At 34.6% G+C, this 25,359-nt stretch overlaps 1 protein-coding gene and 1 pseudogene across 1 annotated transcript in view; one reads left to right on the top strand and one right to left on the bottom strand.

Annotated features, from left to right (window-relative positions):
* The window catches only part of LOC106883375 (uncharacterized), a 52,253-nt gene that overhangs the window by 19,597 nt on the left and 7,297 nt on the right, over window positions 1-25,359 (top strand). Inside the window, exon 3 of the mRNA XM_089361577.1 lies at window positions 24,817-25,359. This exon is cut by the window's right edge and continues 7,297 nt beyond it. Coding sequence (XP_089217703.1) covers window positions 24,833-25,359 — 527 coding nt within the window. The 5' untranslated portion in view covers window positions 24,817-24,832. The remainder of the gene's footprint in view (window positions 1-24,816) is intronic.
* On the bottom strand, window positions 15,197-16,218 carry LOC149132848 (uncharacterized; annotated as a pseudogene).

Genomic DNA, 25,359 nt, shown 5'->3' with positions numbered 1-25,359 from the left:
TGGATTTGGTGGATGGAAACTACATGTGTGTGTGTTTGCATATCTGAGTGTGGTGTGTGTCCCCACCGCCATTGCTTGACAGCCGATGTTGGTGTGTTTACATCCCTGCAACTTAGCAGTTTGGCAAAAGAGACCGATAGAATAAGTACTAGGCTTACAAAGAATGAGTCCTGGGGTCGATTTGTTCAGCTAAAGGCAGTGCTCCAGCATGGCTGCAGGTAAATGACTGAAACAAATAAAAGAATAATATAAATTCTCATTGTATTCCAATAGTTATATCACTCTTAAAATCTTTTGCGTCGTTTGTATTTATTACAGAACTTTAGTTTCTTTAAGACTGTACATTCTGCTATGCTTGTGCATATACCTGCCACCTCTTTCTACATAGAATTTTTTGTAAGACCATAAGACTATTTTGTAGCATTATCCAGATGAAGTTGTAGTTCCTTTTAAATAAATCTTAAAAACTGTTTCTGTCTAATGAATAAAGCTACACAAAGTCTCTACTTTGTAGCTTTTGCAATTCTGGAGAAAGATAATTACAAAATGATGGTAACAAAAGAGTTCTTTTGTGTGTAGGTGTTCTGTTCTTCTTTATCAAATAGGTTGGATGGTTTTGGACATTTGTATATTGTGTGAGGAAAGTAGGTGCATTTTTTCCTGCATTTTGAAGCTGAGGTTAACAGTGATGTTTTGTCAGTATTCACCAACATTATGACTATATGTAGTTTGACGTCAACTGTTAAATATATAAATATAGCAGTATAATAGTGCTTGATCTGTTGAAATTTCCAATTTCTTCATAGTATAAGCATCCAGCAAATACTAGTTTAACCTTTTCATTACCGTATTTCTGCTAAAACACTCTCCCTTTGTTTCACTTGATTTTTAAAATAATTAAGAATTTAGTAAAATAATTTTGTCATTATTAAACTGCTGCTTGGAATTTAAATTAGCATGGAATTTTGATGGAAGTCATTAATTTAGATTACTTTAGAACAGGGTGTTTGAGTCCTAGAACTAGGGGCATCTCAGGTTAATATTAATTTTGACTTTACTTGGGTCAACTTGTTAAAGTTCCCTGGAAACAAAGCCACTTAATAAGGTTATTTGACTGCTAGTTGGGAGTTCTATTTGCAAATTTTTTTTAGGTTTTATTCAGCAATGTAACTTGTCATGAAAGCAGTTCTCACTCCAAATATATGAACAGCAACCTGAAAGTAATTTCCATGGACATTCAAATATATTCCGAACAGGATACCCTGACCAAGCCCCTTTACCATGATATTATTATAAGTTTATTGAAACCAAAGGGTAGCATGGCACTTATAATATGCTAGAATAATGAGTAACCTCTAAACATACCTTCATGATGAAGCATCAGTTTGTGAGTAGTGAGAGCAATGTACAGCACCTTTTGTTCACTTCAACAGCTTCTAACTTATCAACAAATTCCAATAGCTTGTACTTTTACAAAACTGCCCGTCTCTTCAACCTAATGCAGCAATAGGTAACATTATGCAGTGTAGATTATTGGGGGTTGGAAACAGCAATGAAAGAATGTGATATGAGTATGTTAGATGGAAGTGCTAAATATTAATGTCTTACAATGTAGTATTTTCTAATGTGTTTACATGAAGTCACCTTAAGATAGGTCAACAGATAACTACAATACAAGTGCAGAAATGGCAGCATGTAACACATACTGATTGTAAAGTTAGTTTATGTGTGTGTGGGTGCATATTTTATACTGATTTTCTTTTACGTGTGGTAAATAAGACTAGTATGTTTAGAATTATGAAAACATAGAACTTTATGTCAACATAGTTGGATTAGATATGTGTGTGTATCTGTGTATACACATGTAAGATGAACAAAACCTGTAAAGTTCCTCACCAAGGTGCAGGCCTGTGTAACATTTTTATAGAATACCAGCTGGTGTCCATCGTGTAAGTCTTCCCTTTATACTACTACTGGTGTCACCCAACGAAAGGCAAGGGCAGATATAGCTTGACATAATATCACAGACTTTGCCATCAGTGTGTAATGCACAGTAATGAACACTGTCAAATTTCATTTATGAACTTCAAATGATTGACAAGCAAAATTGACCATAACAATAAACGATAAGAGTACAGTGTATTGCAACAAGTATTACAAAACATTTCCTACGATGCGTTTGTGTGTGTGTGTGTGTGTGTATGCGTATATATATATATATATATATATATATATATATATATATATATATATATATATACATATACACACACACACACACACACATATGTATATATATATATATACACACACACACACATACATACATACGCACAGGCATGGCTCTGTGATAAGAACCACATGGTTCCAGGTTCAGTCCCACTATGTGGCACCATAGGCAAGTGTCTTCTACTATAGCCTCGGGCCAACTAAAGCCTTGTGGGTGGGTTTGGTAGACGGAAACTGAGAGAAGCCCATCGTATATATATATATATATATATATATGTGTGTGTGCTTGTGTGTCTGTGTTTGTCTCTCCACCCCCACCCCACAATCCCTTGACAACTGATGTTGGTGTGTTTACATCCCTGTAATCTAGCGGTTCGGCAAAAGAGACCAATAGAATAAGTACTTAGCTTACAAGAATAAGTCGTGGGGAGGGGGGCGATTTGTTCAACTAAATGCGATGCTCCAGCATGGCCGCAGTCAAATGACTGAAGCAACAAAAAAAAAAACAGAAAAGAAAAGACAGATATATATATATATATATGAATCTCATTCGTTTTAGTCTTTTTTCTGTGTTAGCTCAGCACAAATACAAGCTATTGCTATATTGTTTTACAGTTGTATGCCATTCCTGTCACGAACATTTATCTGTGTCTAAAGTGAGGAATTTTTTTATTCTACCTAGAGGACAATTTGCTGATAGTGACAACAGATGTTATTATTTTTAGGTCAACACTTTCATGCAATGATGCAGAATGCAAACGTCATACACACAATAGGTGTGTGCTCCCATACATTTGTCACATGATATCGAAGATGATGGGGAAATAGCATAGTCAGAGAATAAGGGCACAATCAAGGGAAGAATGGAAGTGTAATGATGTGCACACAGAGCTTGTGTCTCTTTCACTCCCCCCAATGTATACAGTCATCGAATGATTGTAAAGTCAGTGTTTACCAAAATAGATTTCTTTTTTCAAAATTTCATGTAACCTACAGACAAAATTTAATTTTTTTATACAAATCCCTATTTCTAAATCCATAGACATTCTGGTTCGTACACTGCTGATAACACAATGTAATCACAAGCATCATGAAACAATTTGTTCATTGTTTGTGTGTATTCTTGTTCAAAGACTTCCTTCAGTTTGGTGGCTGTTGCTGGTTTTATGCTGTAAGCTTAATTTTTAAGCATTCCTGTTAAATTATATATATGTGTGTGTGTGTGTGTATGTATATATATATATGTGTGTGTGTGTATATGGAGAATTTACGAAAAAACAACAGACGAGGACAGGTGGTGTAAACAAAAGGATGTATTAGTTTAATGCTTGGGAATAGAGAAAGGAGAAAAAAATTTAAATGTTGTGGTCAGTGATCTATCATGGTGACTCATATATATATATATATATATATATATATATATATGTATGTATGTATGTACGTATGTGTATATATATATATATATATATATATATATGCACAAAACGTTTGGTGGTGTGATGTTTGAACACAGAATGTATTCTACTGAATGTCTTTGTTCAGTCTACCTGAGTGGAAAAAATCTCATCAAGGTAAGCTCTGACATAACTATGGTGTGTTCTATCTTACTGGAAATAAGATTCCCTATCTTCAAAATTTACTTGAATCCTTGGTACGACACCGCGTCAGTGTAAGGTGAAGTCAATGGGACCCTTCACAATATCATTGATCCTTTTGATTATAAGGCATACCATTGTGTAAGTCTTGACAAATTAACATAATTTTCTTCCTTAATATGCAGATGCTCAGGTATTTAGTAGGTGCAATTGTGATAGTTAATTGAGCCATTTAATTTAAATATATCCTCATTACTCCAATTGTCTTTGTCAGAAAGTGTGCACCTTCTACACATCTTTACCTATTACCCCTTGGTTCTGTATCATCTTAACCGAGTGCATGGATTGTTCTTAGTATGTAACTCTTACAATGACAGCACTTCAAAATGTGATGGATGCTTTATTATGAAATTCCTATCTCACAATTCACTTGCTGCACAAATTCTTTTTTTAACAATGGTAACACATGTCTTTCTTTGGGGCTCATCAATATCCTTAATGTTTTGAAACATTTCTTTTGGACATTCTGAACAGTTCCATCCCCTTGAAATCTCTCTTTAATTTGAATGATAGTAAGATTCTTTGAAACCACCCTACCAACTGCCTTTACCCTTTGACTGCGTTTTCCAGCTTCCAGTAGCACTTTGGGACAAATTTCCTTTGTTCAAAGTTTGGTCTGGCTCCTTTCATTATTTCTAATGGGTTAAATCTAAAAAGAAATGAAAATTTAGTGAGTCATCAGCCATTAAAGTTTGAATACATTTTGGTGTATGTGTGTGTGTGTATACATATGAGTGTTGGATTTCTGCAAGAGCATTTGCTTTGATTGACCTGTGCAAGTATAGGAAAGTTGACATAAAAACATGTGTATGTATACTATCAGTTATGCATGTTTGTATGTATACATGTATATGTTTGTGTATGTGTACTATGGTCTTCCTGTTGTTTCTTTTTACTAAATTCTTTCACATGGCTTTGGTCTGTCTGGCGTTCTAGTACAAAACACCACTCAAAGTGCAGCACAATGTTACTAAACCCCAAACTATAAGATAGTCAAAATTCATAACAATTCAGGCATTATTTATATTATTTACATTTGACGGATATTTGTCCTCATCTTGTTTGTTGTTAACACATTTCCCCAAGACATCTGATGAAGGTTGGTGGGGTATATCAGCCGAAACGTGTTAACAACATGCAAGATGAGGACAAATATCCGTCAAATGAAAATAATGTACATGATTCCTCATCTCTTAAATATAGAACTGTATCATTCAGGCATTGTGTATATAAAGTGGTATGACTGTATTTATTTATTTATTTATTTATTTTGTGTGTGTGTCTACTAGCGCTAACCTACTATCTAAACTTAGCCTCTTGATACCAATGCGGAAATGGCTCTGCTCAAAGAATAATAAAATATCTTCTGGTTCTTGGTTTATATGTTTATATCTCTATGTCAGTGATGTATTTTCTGCATATACTTTGTGCATACATGTAGCTGTTTAGGAAATTTGTATTGGTTTCTGTCTTACCCTTTTCCCAGAATCTCCCATGCCTAGATACATCTCCTTTTGAGGAAGGGCCTGCTGTCTTAGTTTGGTAGTGGTTTATATAGCGAGAGGCGGGGGGGGGGGGGCTAATGGAGTAGTGCAGCTGTGCACAAAAATAAAACTATTTTAATTATGTAAAAATGTATATGTATTTGCTTTTATATATGTGTATGTATAATGTATGTATGTCTGTATTTATATAAATCAGACGTATATGTATATATTTTTGTATATCTATTCATCACACATTAAAGCATGCACTTTTTCTTTGTGTGTGTATGTGTTGATGATGAGACATTCTTTAAGTGCCAAAATTTGATGCCTTATCTTCCCTTATAATTTGTGGTTTCTGCATATTTGATAAATGCATTCTTGAAATCTTGAATATTTGAAATATCAATTCCAACCATGTTTTTAATTTGTAGAATATTCTTGCATATATATATCGCAGTTGTAACCTGTTTTCAGTAATTAATATAAGTTTGAGTTTATTTTCCTATTTCTTGTACAATTTGAACTCTTGTCTTTTATTTTACTGAAACACTCAAATGATCAACATTATTATCACTTATTGCAAGATGGCAGAATTGTTAACAAGCTAGATGAAATGCTTAGCAGTATTTCACCTATCGCTGCGTTCTGAGTTCAAATTCTGCTTAGGTCAACTTTGCCTTTCATCTTTTTGGGGTCGATAAAATAAGTACCTGTTTAACACTGGGGTTGGTGTAATTGATTATCCCCCTCCCCCAAATTTCAGGCCTTGTGCCTATAGCAGAAAGGATTATTATTAAGGTGGCGAGCTGGCAGAATCATTAGCATGCTGGGTGAAATACTTTGCAGTATTTTGTCTACCACAACATTCTGAGTTCAAGTTCTGCCGAGGTCAACTTTGCCTTTCATCGATAAACTAAGTTCCAGTGAAACATTGGAGTCAATGTGACTAGTCCCCTCCCACCAAATTTGAGGGCTTGTACCTCCAGTAGAAAGAATCATTATTGTTATTGTAAATCATTGTGAGAGAAACAGTAAATTGTTGCTGTGATTAAACACTCTACCATTTATCCCAATGATGGAGGTAGGATGATAAAAGTAGTAGTAAGATTAATTTATTTAACTATATCTACCAGTTGAGATGACTCTACTGTTGTTGCTACTACTGTGGGTATTAAAACATTGGGCAATACACATATCCTCCATGAACTAAGATTTAATTTTCACTACTACAATTATTACCATTACTATTAGTATTAAGGTTATGGTTAAGTATGTATTTTGTTTATTTTGGCTTTTTATTTTCTAAGATCATCCCTTTCAGGTTTACTGGCTTTTATTCCTCGACAATCAATAAAATATAGTACCAGTTAAGTACTGACGTGAATTTCATTGACTAAATTCTGAGCACCAAGTTTTTGGCCATATTCCTCTATTATAATCATTGATATTATTGAAAACATAGTACCACCACACCATTACAATTAGATGCAAATTTCTGCCTAGCTCAGTTAAAAACTGGTTCAGTTTTGAGCTGAGGCACTTTTATTTGTGGAAAGTACAAACCTTATACTCTGCAGTCACTAGTCTTTATTAGAGAGACTGAGTGGAAAAAGAACTGTGTTGGACTGTTTGGTAGTATAAGACTCTTTTGTTGCTGTATGTCCAGCCTTGCCTAAACTATCAGCTAAAAAGTCAGAGAAATATCAATCCACCTATATTTGAATTATTGGATTTATATAATTCTAAAAGCTATCTTCTATCACTTACATCTGCTTTTGCTCATTGATTACACTTCACATTTTTCTCTCCCTCAGGTCAATTCAATATGGTTCACTGTAGAACTCAAAGAATGGGGTAGGGAGGTGGGGGGAAGTCACTTCCTTCCATGTGTGTTAATTATCAAAATGTATCACTGAAGTCTGTTTTTCACTGCTCTCTGTCAGACATTGTCAAATCTTTTCTATTGAAACAGGTGTTTATTTTGTTTTTCTTCCTGCTCTTTAGAGATATTGTACAGAGTGGCAAGTTGTACTTAGTATATTTAAGTGTTAATTTAGTCATCATTTAGGTGCAAGTGTAGCTTGTTTTCCAACCATGTGGTTCTAGATTTAGTCCCACTGTGGCACCATGGGTAAGTGTTTTCTGCTATAGTGTTGGGCCAACCAAAATCTTGTGAGTGGATTTGGTAGACAGAAACTGAAAGAAACCTGTCGTATGCATGTGTCTGTTTGTCTTCACCACCACTGCTTGACAACTAGTGCTGGTGTGTTTACGTCCCCATAACTTAACAGTTCAGCCAAAGTGACCTATAGAATAAGTATCAGGCCTTTAAAAAAAAGGAAGTACTGGTGTCAATACATTTGACTAAAAATTCTTTAAGGTGGTGCCTCAGCATGGCCACAGTCTAATGACTGAAATGAATAAAAAATAAAGATTTCTCAGCTGCCACATCATCATGCCCTACTCTAATGAGAGTAAGAAACACTCATAGAAACATCTCCCTAATACCTCTCTTCATACTCCTATCTTTAAAAAAATGTACATCAGTTAATATAGTCCTGGGCATGGTCTGATACTTTAGATTAGAACATCTTTGATTCAGTCAGAGCTGACTTGTGGCTAAACAATAACCACCATCATTATACTGAAGTGATTGCATCAGTATGGTGTTGTAACATTTTTCTACAACTGTTTTAAAAGAAACTTTTTTTTTATAAAATGACATTTATATTCTCTCGATACTTCACATTTGTCACAAGCCACAATATAATCACATCTATACTATATACTTACTATAAATTGATCGCTTCCAATCGGGTCAATTATTAATTGACTTCTAAATTAAAATGTCCCAGAAAATTGTTAAACAGACCTCAAATCTTCTGTTGAACAAGAAAATCTGTTTCTAATGCTGTTCTCATTAGCTATGTTTGCAGCTGGGTACACTGATTTTATTTGCTTGCTGTACTAAGTTCACATCTTTCCATTGTAGATTCTGACCTAACCTCTCAGTACCAGTTACATGAAACTGTTCCTAAATACTTTGGTTATTTTTGATGCAGCTTTAATCTAAATACAACAGCCATTTCCTATAATATAATGTATAAATGATTAGCATTAATTTAATCTATATTTCTCTGTCACCATACTCTGTCATTAACCCTTTTGTTATCTAATTTCTTGTTAAACTATATTGCCCTCGTTTCAATTAGTTTTTAAAATGATAGAGAATTTAATGAAATAACTTTGTTATTACTAACTCTTTAGCACTCAGATTATTGTCAGATGTAATCCTTATTCACATTGTTTTGAATTAATCATGCATTACGTCATAGCTTTGAGATTTCATTGATGTGATAGTTTACTTTTCTAGAATAACATTGTAGGTAGGTGTGAAAGGCCAGATCTAGTTGGTATGAACATAAAAACAGGTAAAATATTTTGGCTTGATATGGCTGGTTTAGATGCTAAAGGGTATAAAACAAAATTAGAAGGTTTTAACTTAGATCACTTAAAAAAAAAAAGATTATATCATAGAATGATGGGCAGCCTCAGGCAGGTTGGTATCAAAAGGAATAATCAGCCAATGACAGCCTCTCTGCTAGAAATAATAGCTAATAGGTGGATTAGCTATTAGACTATTTGTCCACCAGCAGCAATTCTAGTTTGCTACAGGTGTTTCAGTGTGGTTTTACATTGATTCAGTACCTTTAGTTGTTGGTAATGGGTACTGGATAATCTAAAATGGTCTATCTGTAAATACACAGGGGAAAAGCTTATAGAACACCATGACACTAGAGCTAAGTACTTGTCTGTGCTTCATGTTTTAAGAGATATTTATATTTTACATTAAAGAATGATGTATTTAGGAAAAGTTTTTAAAGTAAATGTATATAGATAGCTTAGTGGTGGTGGGTATTTTTACTGCTAGCATTTGTAGTTTATCTGTTGATTTAGATTCTGCACTACTTATTATTAGCTGACGAGCAGCTGTAATAAATCTCTGGTATATTGTGGTGGCTAGGGTGAGATGAATGATGGAAACAATAGTAGGACATTGTTCCTTTATATTCTACTCTTTCCAGCAAAATAGGGGAGTCAGTGACGATAATGATAAATAAAAAAAAAAGATCTTTTGTTGCTGCTACAACTGCTACTTCAAAAGCTTTTTTTATTTTAAAGAACTGTAGTCTCACCATTATTTGGTTTTGGGGAATGGGATGAGGAATAATTTCTAAACAATTGTCTTAACTAGGACTCTTCCCTACTCTCTGCACTCCCCATGCTCTTTACTTGAAGTTGTCACTAATTGAAAGCTGAGCTCCAGTATTGCTTCCATTTGACAGTCAAGCACTTTAAGATGACTTCCTTTCACTAAATTCTGGTTTGAGAAATTAGGACATCTCACCAGTTTTACAGACCTATGTCCAAAATCCACTTAAACATACAGTGACTCATAGGATGCTGTATTCACTGAGGAAATGTTTCATAGATAGTCATCTATAGATTATGGTTAAGTAAAATTCTCTGCTACTGGTCAATTTTAAGTATCAGGAAATACACTGCCCTTGTATTCAGTTTTTATTCAAAATATGAAAGAATTTAATAAAATAACTTTACTAATGTTTCGAACATAAACTAACAAGAAAGTTTGGCATTTTAAATTAGATACCTTTAACAGAGAAAATTTGTATCATAAAACTGGTAGTAGTTTCAGGTGGTTTGGTGTCATAAGGGTTATGAAATCATGAAACTTAGAAGAAACATGCTTGTATTAATAATTACTTTTTACTGTTTTGAAATACAACATAGTTCTTGGGATCTGTCCTTCGGCTGTTTTTCCTCCAGTAATTTATTTTTGCAATTTAAGCAACAAGATGCTCTATTTTTGACTGATACATTGTAACTTGCTGCCAAAATGAGTAAACCTTGCTTACATCTTTCTACACTAGCCTTGATGTGGGCGAACTAAGTCTTATAAAAGTCATATCTCTGAGCTGGTTCTGGACTAGGTAGTAAAGAGAAAAGTAGAAGACAAAGATTTTCTGTTAATGATGTAGATATAAAACAGAGCCTGGTAAAAGTGTTGACAATAAACTGCAACTGAAAATAGGGACTAGAAATCATGTAATTTATTTGTGGAAAAGTACGTTCTTATTTAAATATGTATATGCATGTATATATATATATATATATATAATGCATTTGTTTGGAATATTAAATTCATCTATTATTTTTAGAGAGATTGTTTTTATAGCTGGACTCCCTACTGTTGTCAGTGTGAGCCGGACATATTGAGGCAAACTGCATTGTGGAATTTTGATGTTTCTATCAGAATAATAATTTAAATTTCACATTTAAAAAGTTTTTGGGAACTAAAGTATGAAATTGTAGAAATATTAAATGGATAGCAGAGGATATTAATGGTTACTTTACAAACAATAGGGTGGAGGTGTCACCATACTTTTTCACTCCTGGCACACTTTTATGAAGAAAATATTTTGGTACTCTTTGTGTATAAAGTTTAAAATGTTTAGAAACAGAGAAGGTATTTATATGAGGAAGAAGGTGTTTATATATATTTTAACCTATATGATATAAATGTAAACCACTGAAAAAAATGAAAATATAATTTTTTTTGTTGTTGTACACTTAATCCTAACAACACACTACTTGGGAGTCATTGTACAAATTTGAATTTAAAGTTAGCCTTTACATGGTCTCACTCTTTTGTCACCTTCTTTCTGTTTAATTCTGAAAATAATGAAGTATTTTATTAAAATAACTTCATCATTATTAAATTGCTGTTTGAAATATAAATTAACATGAAATTTGGATGGGAGATTTTAATTTAGATACCTTTAGAAGACAATTTATATCATGGAACCAAGGGTGGTTTTTGGTAGGTTGGTGTCAAAAGGGTTAATGATTACCATGAATTGGATGTATTCTTGCTACCTCTCACAGAGGGCCTAGGACCATTTCTTATTGGCAATGTAAACAGTTAAAGCTCTTTCAACAAGTCTATTTTGTGACTTTAAATGATCATATGAAACATCCTCTAATAAAATTAAGAGTTAATAGTACTGTTAAAAGCTTGACTCAAAGAAGTTCTAATTACACTTGCTTGCTTCACATGTGTTTGATACACTGGCTCTCATTGTTGCTAGATATTTATTTTGTCTCATTTTGCACCAAAGATTTGCTCCTCTATGGCTGGTTTACTGTGGTTACACTTGGATTGTGCAGCAATCTTTTCAATAGACCTGCATTAAAAGCTATTCTGTGTAGTTATGGATGTTGTCTTTTTGCTGGAATTGTTGATCTCATTTATAAAATGGATAACACAGTAAAGCTACTTTAGTTTTGGTGAGATGTGTTTGAGATACTAGCTGAGTTAAAGGATATATTTCAGGAAATGTTCTAACAATATAAAAAAGTTGATTTGACAACAACTGGAAACAGCACAGTTGTTGCAACAAATAAAATTCTGACCTCGTTACAGGTTATATAGAACAATACTGCCACTTCTCTAGAACCACTTATACTGTGGAATAATAGGGAACTATCATTCCCTATGTGTGTATATGTATCAGGTTGTAACAAAAGTTCTGTTTGCTTTTTCAGCAGAATATTTTAAACAAAATTTAATTAAGCTTAATCTCTAATTGATACTTACCAGTCTCTAGATGTCCAATGTATCACCATATTCTTTCAGATTCTGTGAAAATCATTTCAAGATTAGCTTTTTAATTCAATGCCATGTTTGCTCCAAGTATAGCAAGTATGCTCTATGAATTTCACAATGCAACTTCTATATAAAACACATGATGATGGCATAGTGTGTGAAAGAACAATAAGAGATGCTTTTCTTGTTTCTTAGAGGGTGACTTCAATTTAAAGAATGAGCCAATAGGTCATCTAAGTGGACTTGACTTTGACATACTGGAAACAGTTGTTAATGCTAATCTACGCATTGTAAATATGGAACTCAGCTGGTAATTCAACTTTTGCTCAATGACACCATTGTAAAATTTGAAGGCTTAGGAAAATATCAAATGATGGAAAGTAGATTCCACACGACCTGTCAGCAGAAAAGTGCAAGCAATTTGTTGATTATTGTGCACCATTGCATTACCTCCATCTTCAAATGCTTGAATGTGATAAGTGGATCCTCTCCCACAATGTTAAGCAGAAACATCAGTGGCTTCATTGTAGTGGAAGGCCTGCATCCAAAGAAAATTCTTTTGGGTGTATGGTGAGACGTGCTGGGAATCAGTCACAACCAAAGTTTACAGTCAACAGTTAAGGTGTTTAAAAAAAATAAGCGTCTTTGAGAAAAAGAAGTTTGTATCTTTATTTTCATCATAATAACCTGACTCCACATTGCATGAATGACCAAAAATCTTCTGAGGAACTCAACTGGTAACTAATGCTTCATCTATCATATTCTCCGGACTTCACTGCTTCTGATTATCATCTGTTTAGAGAAGAGTGGTTGAAAATGTATTCTTCTCATATTCCATATTAAAACCAAAAGAAATTATGTGGCATTAAAAACATTGTTAGTAGATAGGATATGTTCATAGAAAATAATGGTGACTGCACTGAGAACTGAATTGATCTTCATTAGCTACTTTTTTGTTTTATTTGTCTTTGAAGTAATCGGACACAACTTTCATTACAACCTTATGAATGTATCAAGTATATATGTGTATGTATAGATGCGTATGTATATAAATATGTGTGTGTGTGTGTGTGTGTGTATGTCTGTACGTATCTACACGCACACATATACAAATAAATAATATATATAAATGTACAAAATAAATAACTTCAGTGGCCATTCAAAGCATGAACCGTGCAGGCAAGTTTAAAAAATATACTGGAAATGTACTGGAAACCATCAACTTTGCTAGAAGTGGGAGTCAAATGAACTCTGAAGCCACCAAAAGCTCATAGAAACAAGCATGGTGATATGGTTCTATAAACATATGTTCCTTAATTGAATGTTGTGTTCATTTTACATGCTAGCCAGAGTATAAGAAAAAAAATAAGGTGATAAAATTAATGAAAATGTGTTTCAAACGAATTTATTTGAATTTTTATATATTTTTTATCGCCTGTATCTTTTATATCTTTTACTTGTTTCAGTCATTTGACTGCAGCCATGCTGGGATACTGCCTTGAAGAATTTAAGAATTTCAGTTTAGCAAATCGACCGCCAGTCCTTTTGTTTTTGTTTATGCCTGGTACTTATTCTATTGGTCTCTTTTTCTTGAGGCTTTTGTATAAGACACTTGCCCGAGGTGCTATGCAGTGGGACTGAGCATGGGACCATGTGATTGGGAGGCAAACTTGTTACCACATAGCCATGCCTGCACCTATGTACATATAATGTGCGTGTGTGTGTGTGTATATATATATATATATATATATATATATATATGTGTGTGTGTGTGTTAACTGGAAAGCCAGTTATATACACATAAGTTATCTTCAGGTAACTTTATCCTGAGATCTGTTGGTGATATTCTACCCTCAAATACATATCTGATGAAATGGGAGGGGGTCCTGCTTGCCAGCCATGAGCTCATGTTAAGTTGTGCTGTCTCAAGGGAGAAACATATTAAGGCACAGTCAAGTGCTTACAGAGATCTTCATGCAATTTGTGCTATGAGAACAAAAACAAAGCCACTATTGAATCAAGTGATTTTCATTGAACTCACTGAGTTATGTAAATGCAAAATGGAGCATGCCTATACGTATATAGCAGTTTAGCCATTAGCCTGAGTGAATCTGGTTTCGAAACATAAGTTCTTGCCATAGAAATAGGAGTGAGGTTTGTAGGCAAATATGCTTGTAATATTATGAAACAGCTCTCAATTTCTGGGCAAGAGGGAACCAGAGCTCTTAAGGCAATGACAGAAGTGACTGAGAAGAGTTCCAACTGGTTGTGATCAAGAAGCAATGAAAGTGAATCTCAATAGGCATAATTTACCCTGTGTTCAATTGATATCTTAAACTCAGGTGATTATGACCTACAAAGCACCTTTGTTCTGGGGCACTTTGATTTCCCTCCCCACTCGGTGTATAGCAAAGATAGTGTGAAGAGTTAAGTGCTGAAACACTTGCATGAGGTGGGCTCCTTCTCTGGTAACCTGTTCATTTCTACCTATAATTTCTTACTATTGTGTATGTGTATACATGTATGTATATATGCATATGTACATATGTATCTGTGTGTGTGTATAGATACATGTATGTGTGTATACACTGTATGTGATATATAACGTGAAGTATATTTGCTACTTAAATGTGGCTAACCACTAAGGGTGGATGCTACTGTAGCTTGTAGCCCCAGGAGGACAACTGCTCCAGCTGGCTATTGACACACTTTCTGTGCCCTATCACTATTTGCAAAGGGAAGCCATCCTTCCTGTCTTCAACCTGATGTGATATGCACAGACCCAGGTTTCTAGGTATTTACCCGTCATCAGCACACGACAATCACCGGTCTTCGATGAAATCTTTATTATAGGCACAAGGCCTGAACACAGAGGGCATATGCACAGACATGCGGAAACAAAAAACATCTGAAAGAATGAATTACAATGAATATGAGACGGTTTTCTCGGTCCCGCTCCTAGATGAAACTGTGATTTCTTTTTTACAATTAAACGTTCTTACAGTTTTTTCTTTTTTTCTTTTTTGGCTCGTTCTTTTTCTTAGTCTTTTTTTTTTTTTTTTTTTTTTGGATCATTCTTTTTCTTTTCTTCTTTAAACTTTTTAACAGTCTTATTTTCCTCAATTTTGGGGGGTTTTTTTTATGAAATACAAATTTTACTTGCTTTTAAATGTTCATAAAGGGTTTCAAATCTTCTAATTCCACGACTGGTGGGAGCTCGTCGAACTTGACTTCAACCCCCAGCGGGCCATGCTACTTCCAAACATCTCTCTTAATTTCTCAAATCTGTCTCTCTCTATGACTATTCCTTTAGTGTTTTCTGGGTATTTTCCTGGCGGTAGCTTTACTCTTACTACCGATTTATATTTTACAATCTTTTTCTCTATTTCTGTATTTTTGGTATACATGACCAAATGCCACTTATATCTTTTCCTTTTCACTTCTGCTTGCTTCGGCTACCGTCCTGATCTGTTCGGATGTGCAGAAATATCATAACCAATATTATAAACGCTTCCTCTTTCTCCCTGTTGTAATGCTATTCTTTCCTGTGTGCCTTCTTTCACTACTGCTTCTGTTGGAGGTTTCACACCTATTTCTCTTTTCTTCCGTCACAATCTCTTTTAGCCTTCTTTGACTGTCTGGAGGAGAATTCACCCGTTCCTTTCTCTTCCTCGTGTTTACTATACTGTGAAAGGTTCCTCCACTCTATCTGTCTCTTTTATTGGTACTACCTCTTTGGTATTGTTTTCTTTACTTTTCTTCTCCTCTTTGTTTTCCATCTCAGGACATCTTGCTTTCATGTGCCCTTTTTTGCTGAATAGGAAGCATGTTGGTGGTCTTCCTTCTACTGTTATTCGAAGTCTGGTGTCTTCCGGGAATATTATTTCCTCCGTTATACTATGCAAGTCTTCCAAAGATAACTGTATGGTCACTTCAAGGCCATATCCCCACCAATTGACCTTTTGGGTCCTCGTTATCTTGAGGATGTCTGCCCCATCCTTCATATCGTGTGTTATGGCTGCTACCAGCCATTCTTCCTCGATTTAGGGGGCACTCTTCCAACTCTCACTTTGGCATCGTGTTTGCCACAGTATGTCGGAAGTAGTATCCATTTCGTTGTCCGTAACGGGAGTGGAGTGGTTTATGGCATCTTCGTTGCCAAACCTTCCACAGAGCCATACTTTCTTCCATGTGTATAGAATGTGGTCAATTTTTAAACTTTTTCGAGGCATTCCTCTATTTCTTCTGTTGGGGCGAACTCTATCTTGTTCGAGGACATAGACAACGTTCTGTATACTACCGTCCTCTTCGCTATGCTGTTCATTAGTTCTTCTGGGGGAGTCAGCTTTAGACTGGCTCCCTCCTTTTTTACGAATTTTCTACCTTCCTTCCACTTTCTTATGTTGTCTCACTGGGACGGAAGTTGATGAGCGGAGTAAAGGCCTCATCTCCTTTCTTCTACTAAGTATTTTCCCATGAATGAAAAAATCCTTGATGTACAGCACTAAGATCTGGGTCCCATTGAGTAAACCTTTCATTGGGTTCAACTTAAATTATCAGTGAACTTGTTAGCAAATGTTATATACCATAAATACACACACACATTGGAACCGAAATATTAAAGCAAATGATCTTTGTAAAATGTAAACAAAACATGTGAAATGATTCTTCTGAGTGCCCTCTCATCCTGTTTTATATGGAAACCCCTGCAGGCATAGATAATGTGGTAGGATGTGCCAGACATGATAGTATCTAACTAACTTTTCTTTTCAATGATAATCCTGTTAATATTTATTTTAAGAAGAACCTTTCCCAAAGTCTTATGTTGGAATAAGAATACATATTTGATTGTTAACTTTGTTATATTTCCTTCATTACAATATATATATATATATATATATATATATATATATATATATATATATATATATATATATATATATATATATATACATATATATATATATATATATATATACTCTTTACTCTTTTACTTGTTTCAGTCTTTTTGACTGTGGCCATGCTGGAGCACCGCCTTTAGTCGAGCAAATCGACCCCAGGACTTATTCTTTGGAAGCCTAGTACTTATTCTATCGGTCACTTTTGCTGAATCGCTAAGTTACGGGGACGTAAACACACCAGCATCGGTTGTCAAGCGATGTTGGGGGGACAAGCACAGACACACAAACACACACACACATATATATATACATATACATATATACAACGGGCTTCTTTCAGTTTCTGTCTACCAAATCCACTCACAAGGCTTTGGTTGGCCCAAGGCTATAGTAGAAGACATTTGCCCAAGGTGCCACGCAGTGGGACTGAACCCCCGGAACCATGTGGTTGGTAAGCAAGCTACTTACCACAGAGCCACTCCTGCGCCTATATATATATATATATATATATATATATATATATATATATACACACACACACACACACACATACATACATACATAAATACATATATCTATGTATATGATGACAAAAATATAAACACACTCCCAAACTGTGTTTGTATCACAGCAATTTACTCTCACTTCACATCATCAATGACGTGTGGTGAACACGATGCTCTCTTTACTACTTCCTCTCTCTCATTGCTGTTACTTTCTCTCCCACTCTGTCAGTCATGGCTATTACTCTCACTACTTCTCCTTCACTGAATTACCATTTTCTCTCTTCTCCCTTCACTTATTCTACTCTTTCTCTCACTCCCTCCTACTGTGTGATTTAAGACAAATATATAAAAACACTATACTCATTATTATATTAGATATAGGTGTGTGTTTGCATAATATTCATTCTATTGCTCATATAAACATATTGCCTCATGGTTGTGATGTTTCTTTACATTCCAAATCTTTTTTGTAAATGATTCTTGATCAGATGGGCATTTATGGCCTTGATAGCATGGCTTTTCATACTGTGGTATGTCACCTTTGAGATTAGTGCAAAGTTGCAATTATTAAAGACCTTACTTTCTAGTAATTTGTTTTGACAATCAAGTTTTCTGGTTATCTCTTGCACTTTGTTTTGTCAACTGTACCATAGAACTTTGATAATCTATCATGAAGCCAAAGCTGCTGGTTAGTGAATTCTCTTTGTACTTAATAATATTGTCCAACAATATTTGTTTTATATTTGTTTATGTTTGTCCAAAGAAATGGAATTTATTTTGTTTTTTTTCCTTGTTAAGACCACTTTTACTCCTCTGTTGATAAATGATACTCACAGCACTGTAGAATAGAACATTCAATGTCTAATGGTTGGAATTATCAATCTGTTCTAGTTGTTCCTTAGTTATTTATTGGTCAGTCACAGATAACACTGCATTATTTTTCTTTTGTTTCATGCAGTGATTGTTCTCTCATCTAATTATTTATTAATGTAGATGGTGAAGATTTTGCTTTTTGATGTAGCTGTGGGACACTGGCTTGTGAATAGTTGGGGTATTGTAGATCACAACTTCTCTTCATCCCTTTCATGTTGTCAATCAAGATATCTGCCCTCCCTCTTTTAGAGATTATTTGGTTCATTTCAGAGCCCACTGGAATTCCCCCTAGTAGTTCCTTGACCTGTGATAGTTGGCCTGTCTCCTGTCTATCCAAGGTGTATGTATAGTATTCACTTCCTTTGAGTTTCAGTTAATTTTCACTGCTTAAAAAAGTTGCTCTTTCAAATTTGTTTGGACAATAACCAAATATTAAATTACACACACATTTCTCACTTCAGGGTTTCATAAAGGTAACCCTCAGAAAAGATATATAAAATTATAAATGTACTTGTCTTTTATTGGTTTATTCCTTTAACACTCAACAGTTCAAATACCCAAGTATCCATGCACCATGTATTTTTTTCTTTTATGAGTTTTATGTTTGCTCATGTTTCATTTTTTTTTTTTTTATGCCCTTTCTATTCTAAAGTTCATTTGATATTCTAATTCTGGTGGCTTTTGTGTCAGTAAACTTTGTCAAGATTCTTTAGGGCTCTAAACCTTAAGGGTTTACTTGAATTCTTAGTTCTTGCAATAATCTTTCAGAAAGCCAAATGTTGAAGGAAAGATGACTGCTGCAAAGGTCTTGAGTAATAGTTGTGTGATAAGAGATATGTTAACATGCACATCATAGCTGACATTCTTCTTTTGTCCAAGATAACTGTAGGTTGTATTGTCAAACTATTCATTTTAAAATTTGATTACCAAGTATTTCCCTTTAGATCTATTATATTTAATTCCAATAACAATTCAATGAGTGGGTTAGGGTTCGGCAACTAAATCAGGCCTGTCTGTGGAATGGACAAACTAGGACGATAAGGAGAAACTAAATCAAGCCTGTCTAATGGAATGTATGTAAAGAAGTATTTGCTATTAAATATTACATCTAAATTGATGGTGCCGGATTAACTTAATTAATGGGAATGAAGCAAGGATATGGAATTGTCTTGCCTGCTGCAGAAATTACACGTTACTTTTACTGTGAAGATAATGATTTTCATTAATTTATAATACTTTTTCTCTAATGATTCTGTCATAGGTATGTAGTCCTATTTCTCAAGTATATTCTGTTTGAACATTGCTGGATCCTGTCACTACCACATAACTAGTCATGCAAATCAAAGTAGTTATTAGATAGGAGAAATATAATACTTAATATTATCTGTGCTAAATTCTCAGCCAACTTGGCAGGGACCCAAACCGCTGAGCCAGAACTGCTTTATTTATTCTTCTGTCTACTGGGCTCAATGGATTGTTATATAAATCTCCTTCTAGTCCCTCTATCATACCTCATTACACTTGTGAGAATCTTTCAAAAACTGTCTTCTAAATCTAGATTAGCACCACCACCCCCTAACTACCCACCTGCCTTCATTTTTTGTTTCTGTTGTCTATTTCCCATGTAGTAAAGAATTGCCAAGAGATTTTTTTTTCACAATATTGTATATGGTTATGTTTGTGCATGGTGAAAATCTATTGGAAAGCAAGTAATGCTAGGTTGTTACAAAGCTTCATATATCTTTCAGTCTGTTCAACTCCAGTTGAATTAGTGGGCTAAAATCTGTCCATGTTGTATGAAATATTCTAAACCAATCCTACTTCTGTTTATGACTTTCTAGATCTGGACATTCCATTACTTTATGAAGCATTGTTTGTGTGAAGTTTCCACAGAACTAGGTTTCATCCAGTTAATGATCATTTTTTTTTTTATGATGATGGCTTTGCAAATTATATTTCAAAACCACTAATTAGCTTTCGGTTGTTAATATTTGACATGTACTCGGCTAAAATACTTTTCTATTTTGATTATTTTGTGGGAAACGGATATAGTTAAACCAACTTGATTATTGCTAGTACTCATTTTATTTCGCATAAAATGAGGCCAGACTGTGAGATCAGTAAAATACCTATCCCCAGTAGAAGTAGAATATGTATTTACCATCACCCATTATTTAAATGAAAATTATGCCAAATAAGATTGAACCAATCTAATGAAGCCTAGTGTGAGAGTTAAAAGACAACATAATGTAAATGTAACTCTGTATTCTCAATGTAGTAATAAATGTTGCAGGGACAACAATTTTTCCTTTCTGCATAATTTCATTACTGTTTAGAAAATGCTGTTTGACTAGTACCAAGGAAGGGCACAGAACAGAAATTAGGTAAAAATTAGGGTCTGTATATAGATGTCAGAAGCTGGTGGTGGTGGTTTCTTTATTAACCCTTTCATTACTGTATTTCTAACCAAAATACACCCCTTATGTGTTCCAATTAAATTTAAATTAATCGTAAATTAAGACTGGTTTCATGAAATACTTTTTTTTATTTATCAACATATTAATGTGGTTTTTGAAACACAATTAATTTAACAGTTCTTAACCAAATCTATTTCATGGTTTTTGTCTCAAAGAAAATCTAATCACAGGTAAATTTTCTTTAAACATCAGCGTAGGAAATGAGTATACAACAAAGATTTTAATAAAGAAGAATGCATATTATAGATTGCCTATTAGTTGATCTTAATGCACATAAGATAAGTGTACCATAAAAGTAAAACAGAACAAAATACTAGAATTTGTCTTAGAAGAAAACTAGGGAATTAAATAAATTCTCATGTATTCATACTCAGAAGCACATTTAATGATTTATAATCCAAACCAAACTTTGTCACATGTCTCAGAGTACAGGTAAATAAAAAATAAAAAACAAGGTCGATTCGAAAAATATAAATCAAATTTATTTATGTATATGTATGTATGTGTGTGTGTGTGAATCAGCGATTTTTTTTTTTCATCCATCTTCCTTTTCACTTGGACTTCCCTCTGTCCCCTGTTTCAAAAGAAGAGCTTTGCTTGAAATGTAAAATCACCTTTCTTTCCTTCCCTGAGCAATCTGCTAATACTTTACATGTACCATGTCCTCGAGTTGTTGTTTTTGTGTGTATTCTTTGTTTTTTTTTTTTTTTGGTGGTGGGTTACTATATGCATATATGTATGTATGTGTATATATATATGTATATGTATATATACACACAATATTCCTACAAATGCTTGGATTTCTAGCTTGGGAAGTGTGGGAAGCCGCAAAATACCTATTTTTCCTATTTGTTTACATTCTGCATAATGATTCATATCTGCAGAAATCACTTCAAAGGTAAAAGTAAGAAAAAAATATAATCTAATAGTATTGCTTCTTTGGAACAACTATGGCTAGGTCTGATATCTTCCTCAAAAATAGTTTTTAAATTCTTACTATATTCACGTACAAATCTTTTTTCAATTGCTGCCAGATCTGTTGTTGATCTTTTCTCTTTTGGAAAAAGAAATATCCAATTCACATGGGGTTTTTATGTTTGCCATATATTTCCTTAGATATTTCTATCTTCTTTAGAAAACACTTAGAATCCAAACTTACTGCTTGATGACATGAAATTGGCATCCATTTTTCATTCATAGTGAAACATTTCAGAAACTCCAAAAATTTGCAAACTCATATCGTGTGGCAAACAGTGTAATTTAGTTGTTTACATAGTGAAACCATGAGTTTCCATGAATACTTTAACAAGATTTGCACTGAAATTCTCCATAAAATATGTATAGGTTATTTTGCCTGGTTTGGTAATATTAACCAAAATTATTTTGAGCAGTTATGACTGGGTTGATGATATTAAAAAAAATTTGGGGGGGGAGGTCAGCTGTGGCTGGGTTAGTAATAAATGGGATAAACACCAAGGTTTGACAAAAGCATCAAGGACAGTTCAGAACAACTTGAAAAAATAACAGAAACAAGAAAATAAAAGTTCAAACAAAATAATTTCCTTGAATGGAGACCTAAGGGCTACTCACAGAAATCTCACAAAACCACCATCATTCAAACCATTAAGGTATTAATTGTCTTCCCCTCCACAGACAGGTACCCAGAGCATCCAGCTTTTATCAAAGTAGTGGGAGACACTACTTTGCCCTCCACTGTCTCTTTCCTTTTCAAATGAAACTTGATGGGGGCTTGGCCAAAGAGGAATGTTTGTTTTTAGCCCTTTCACTTTCATCTGCCACACAGCCTCTTTTGTCAAAATCACAGACAGACTGCCTGTCGTTCCTAGCTAAAGGAAAACTGGGTACAATCATATGATCTTCACAATGGATTCAGCTGATGGCTGGATCAGCTTCACAGTTGTCTGCAGGTATTATAACTAAGTCACCAATACTGGGGTTCTGGACAAGTATTTGCAGAAAGATTTTGTTGCTCTGCATGCATCATGGACAGCCCTGGCTGACAGCACTTCCATGCCAAAAATTGTAATCTCGAACCAGCAATACCTCCTCCCCATCCCCATAGCACATCTGTGCATCATGTCATGGCACGACTCAACTGCCACTCATAAGGTGTTGATGGCAAATGGAGCACCTGACCAATAGAACATACCCCTTCAGAAAAAGTGGAAAAGCAGACACTTCTAGCTAGTTACACATGAACTGAGGTAAAGCACAACAACTAGGTAGAAATGGATTATAGAGAGAAATGTAGACATTTACCATCTCTGCTCAGCCTTTCAGAGATGGCTTTCTATTGGTTCATTTATGGGTGAGACAAGCTATCCTGCTCATTGCTTTGCCCAAGTGAGTGGTGTGAATCATCTTGATGCTTCTGGTTGTATGGCAGTTATGTGTACATATACCAACATGGGTCTTCCACATTCTTGTCCATACAGGATGCCCCTTAATGTCTCTAGTTTCTGCAATAATGGCTCAAGAGTCAATACATTCAGAGAGATAAGAGGACACATCCTTGATGGACTGAGTACATGATGCTAAATGGTTCCAATAGGTGGCCATTCACCCTTACCACTAAATAGCTGTCACTGTACATTACTGTGAGGATAGTTGCCATGTATTTTTAGCCAGTATTTCATTTTAATGAATTTTAGTCTTATTTTTCTTTAGGGAAAACAGCTGCCAGGGGGCATTATGGAGCTTGTTTCACGTACAGTTACATACTTCATTTCAGCTGACAGGTCTATGCAGTTCATCAACTTGCTAGAAGCAGCAGCCAAATTTCCCTAATTACAGCCTACTGTCTTTTAGAAGAGACACATTGGATAATGTAATCTAGGGTACATTACCTGAAAGGTGGCTTGGTCATTGGAATAGCTTTGATCAAAACAGCAACATAAATCATTGTTGCTATATAAAAATTTTAACCATCTTTCTAAATTATTAAAATTTTTATTGAATAAAATGTATTTATCTCTTACAAGAGAACTTTTGGTATGTGTCTGTGCATGTAAATCTGTGTGGTGAGTGACGTATATTTGGTTTAGCACTGGATCTGGGGAAGATATGGTTTGATTTCACGGCTATATATTACTGATAATTATTTATCAAACACATATAAAACTAACCTATGTAAGTTTTGGACACTAAGGGCGTCTCTCAACTTCAGTACACTCTCAAGATTGTTAAAACTCTATCCATATGACTTGGCTTTTTCTTAGCCATCAACTGTTTTATCTTTTGGCGGCTATTGACATGGGGCTCAAGTGTACTATGTCTCTAGAGCATTCATTTCATAACATTGGCATCTCATTTCAATGAGGAGCCTCTGTATAACTGCTGGAACTCACCTTTTGAAACTGGTGGTCTATTACCTTCAAATCACATTTCGGAAGAAAGGCCACCATAGATAATGTAGTCCTAGTCGTACAAAAAGATGGAATGAGTACTGCTGTAATGACTTTGGTCATAGATCTGCTTGATCAGACCTGAAATATAAGTAAACATATTACTGCAGATGCAGAAAAAGATCAGCCTCTTATATTGACCCATTTGCATCCTAATTATCCCCTTGCTTCCCTTATTATTATAATGAACTCTGTTCTTCCTAACTTGGTACTTATATTTTGCAACTATTCACTGAACTGATTCTTCACCCACATTATATGTGGGCCCCTTCTCCCTTGACCTCTATATCTTTGTTCAAGAGAATGCTGCTCTGTTAGAACTTTTTCCCCCCTAAAGTTCCCATGCAAACCTTTATCACCATGTCTCATTCAGAAATTGAATTTACTTTTTGTAAAAAACAGCATTACTACTTTAATGTTGAACTGTGATAAGTATTGTGTGTTTTATGTGTTTCTAGAGATCTCATCCATGGTAATTAATTATAATATTATTAAAAATAACTGGGGTGGGATAGGTATTCTCTACTTTGTCTGATGCTCATTAATAATGTTTATTTTTTTCTTTTCTTTTACAGATGCCAGAGAACTAGCATGGCTTCCAACGAGCGTGATCTAGTTGAACGTCTTCTCCGACAATCTATTCTCACATTATGTCGGGAAACAATTTCATATCAACACAGTTTAGAGGTTGATGGGATAGTTTGTATCACTCCAGAAAATGAAAACCAACAAATTGTCATTAAAGTTCATGAGCAAATTCAGAAGACAGGAAGTGGCTCAGAAAATTCATTTATTAAATATGAAACACCAAAATCTTACAATAGCCATCTTGCTAAAAGTTATGATCCTCTATCCATGTCAGAGTCTTTCTGTTCAAGTTATTCATCAAAGGACAATACACGGGAGAGTAAACTTGGTGATAATAAAGTAGACCATAAGGCAATTATTAATGGACATAACTCTATTCGTGAATCTGCTGATGTTAGCCAGAGTACTGACCACAGCTCTTCACAACAGAATACGCCAGTATTGCAAAAAGCACGCGATAAAGGAAAGATGTGTATCAGTTCCAATAATAGCTCCAGCTTTATGCAGGAAAGCCTTGATGAAAGTTTCTT

Source organism: Octopus bimaculoides, chromosome 13, assembly GCF_046866305.1.
Source record: "Octopus bimaculoides isolate indiv1 chromosome 13, ASM4686630v1, whole genome shotgun sequence".
Lineage (NCBI taxonomy): Eukaryota > Metazoa > Mollusca > Cephalopoda > Octopoda > Octopodidae > Octopus > Octopus bimaculoides.
Note: the sequence above shows the minus strand (reverse complement) of the source record. Positions and strands in the feature narration are given on the sequence as shown.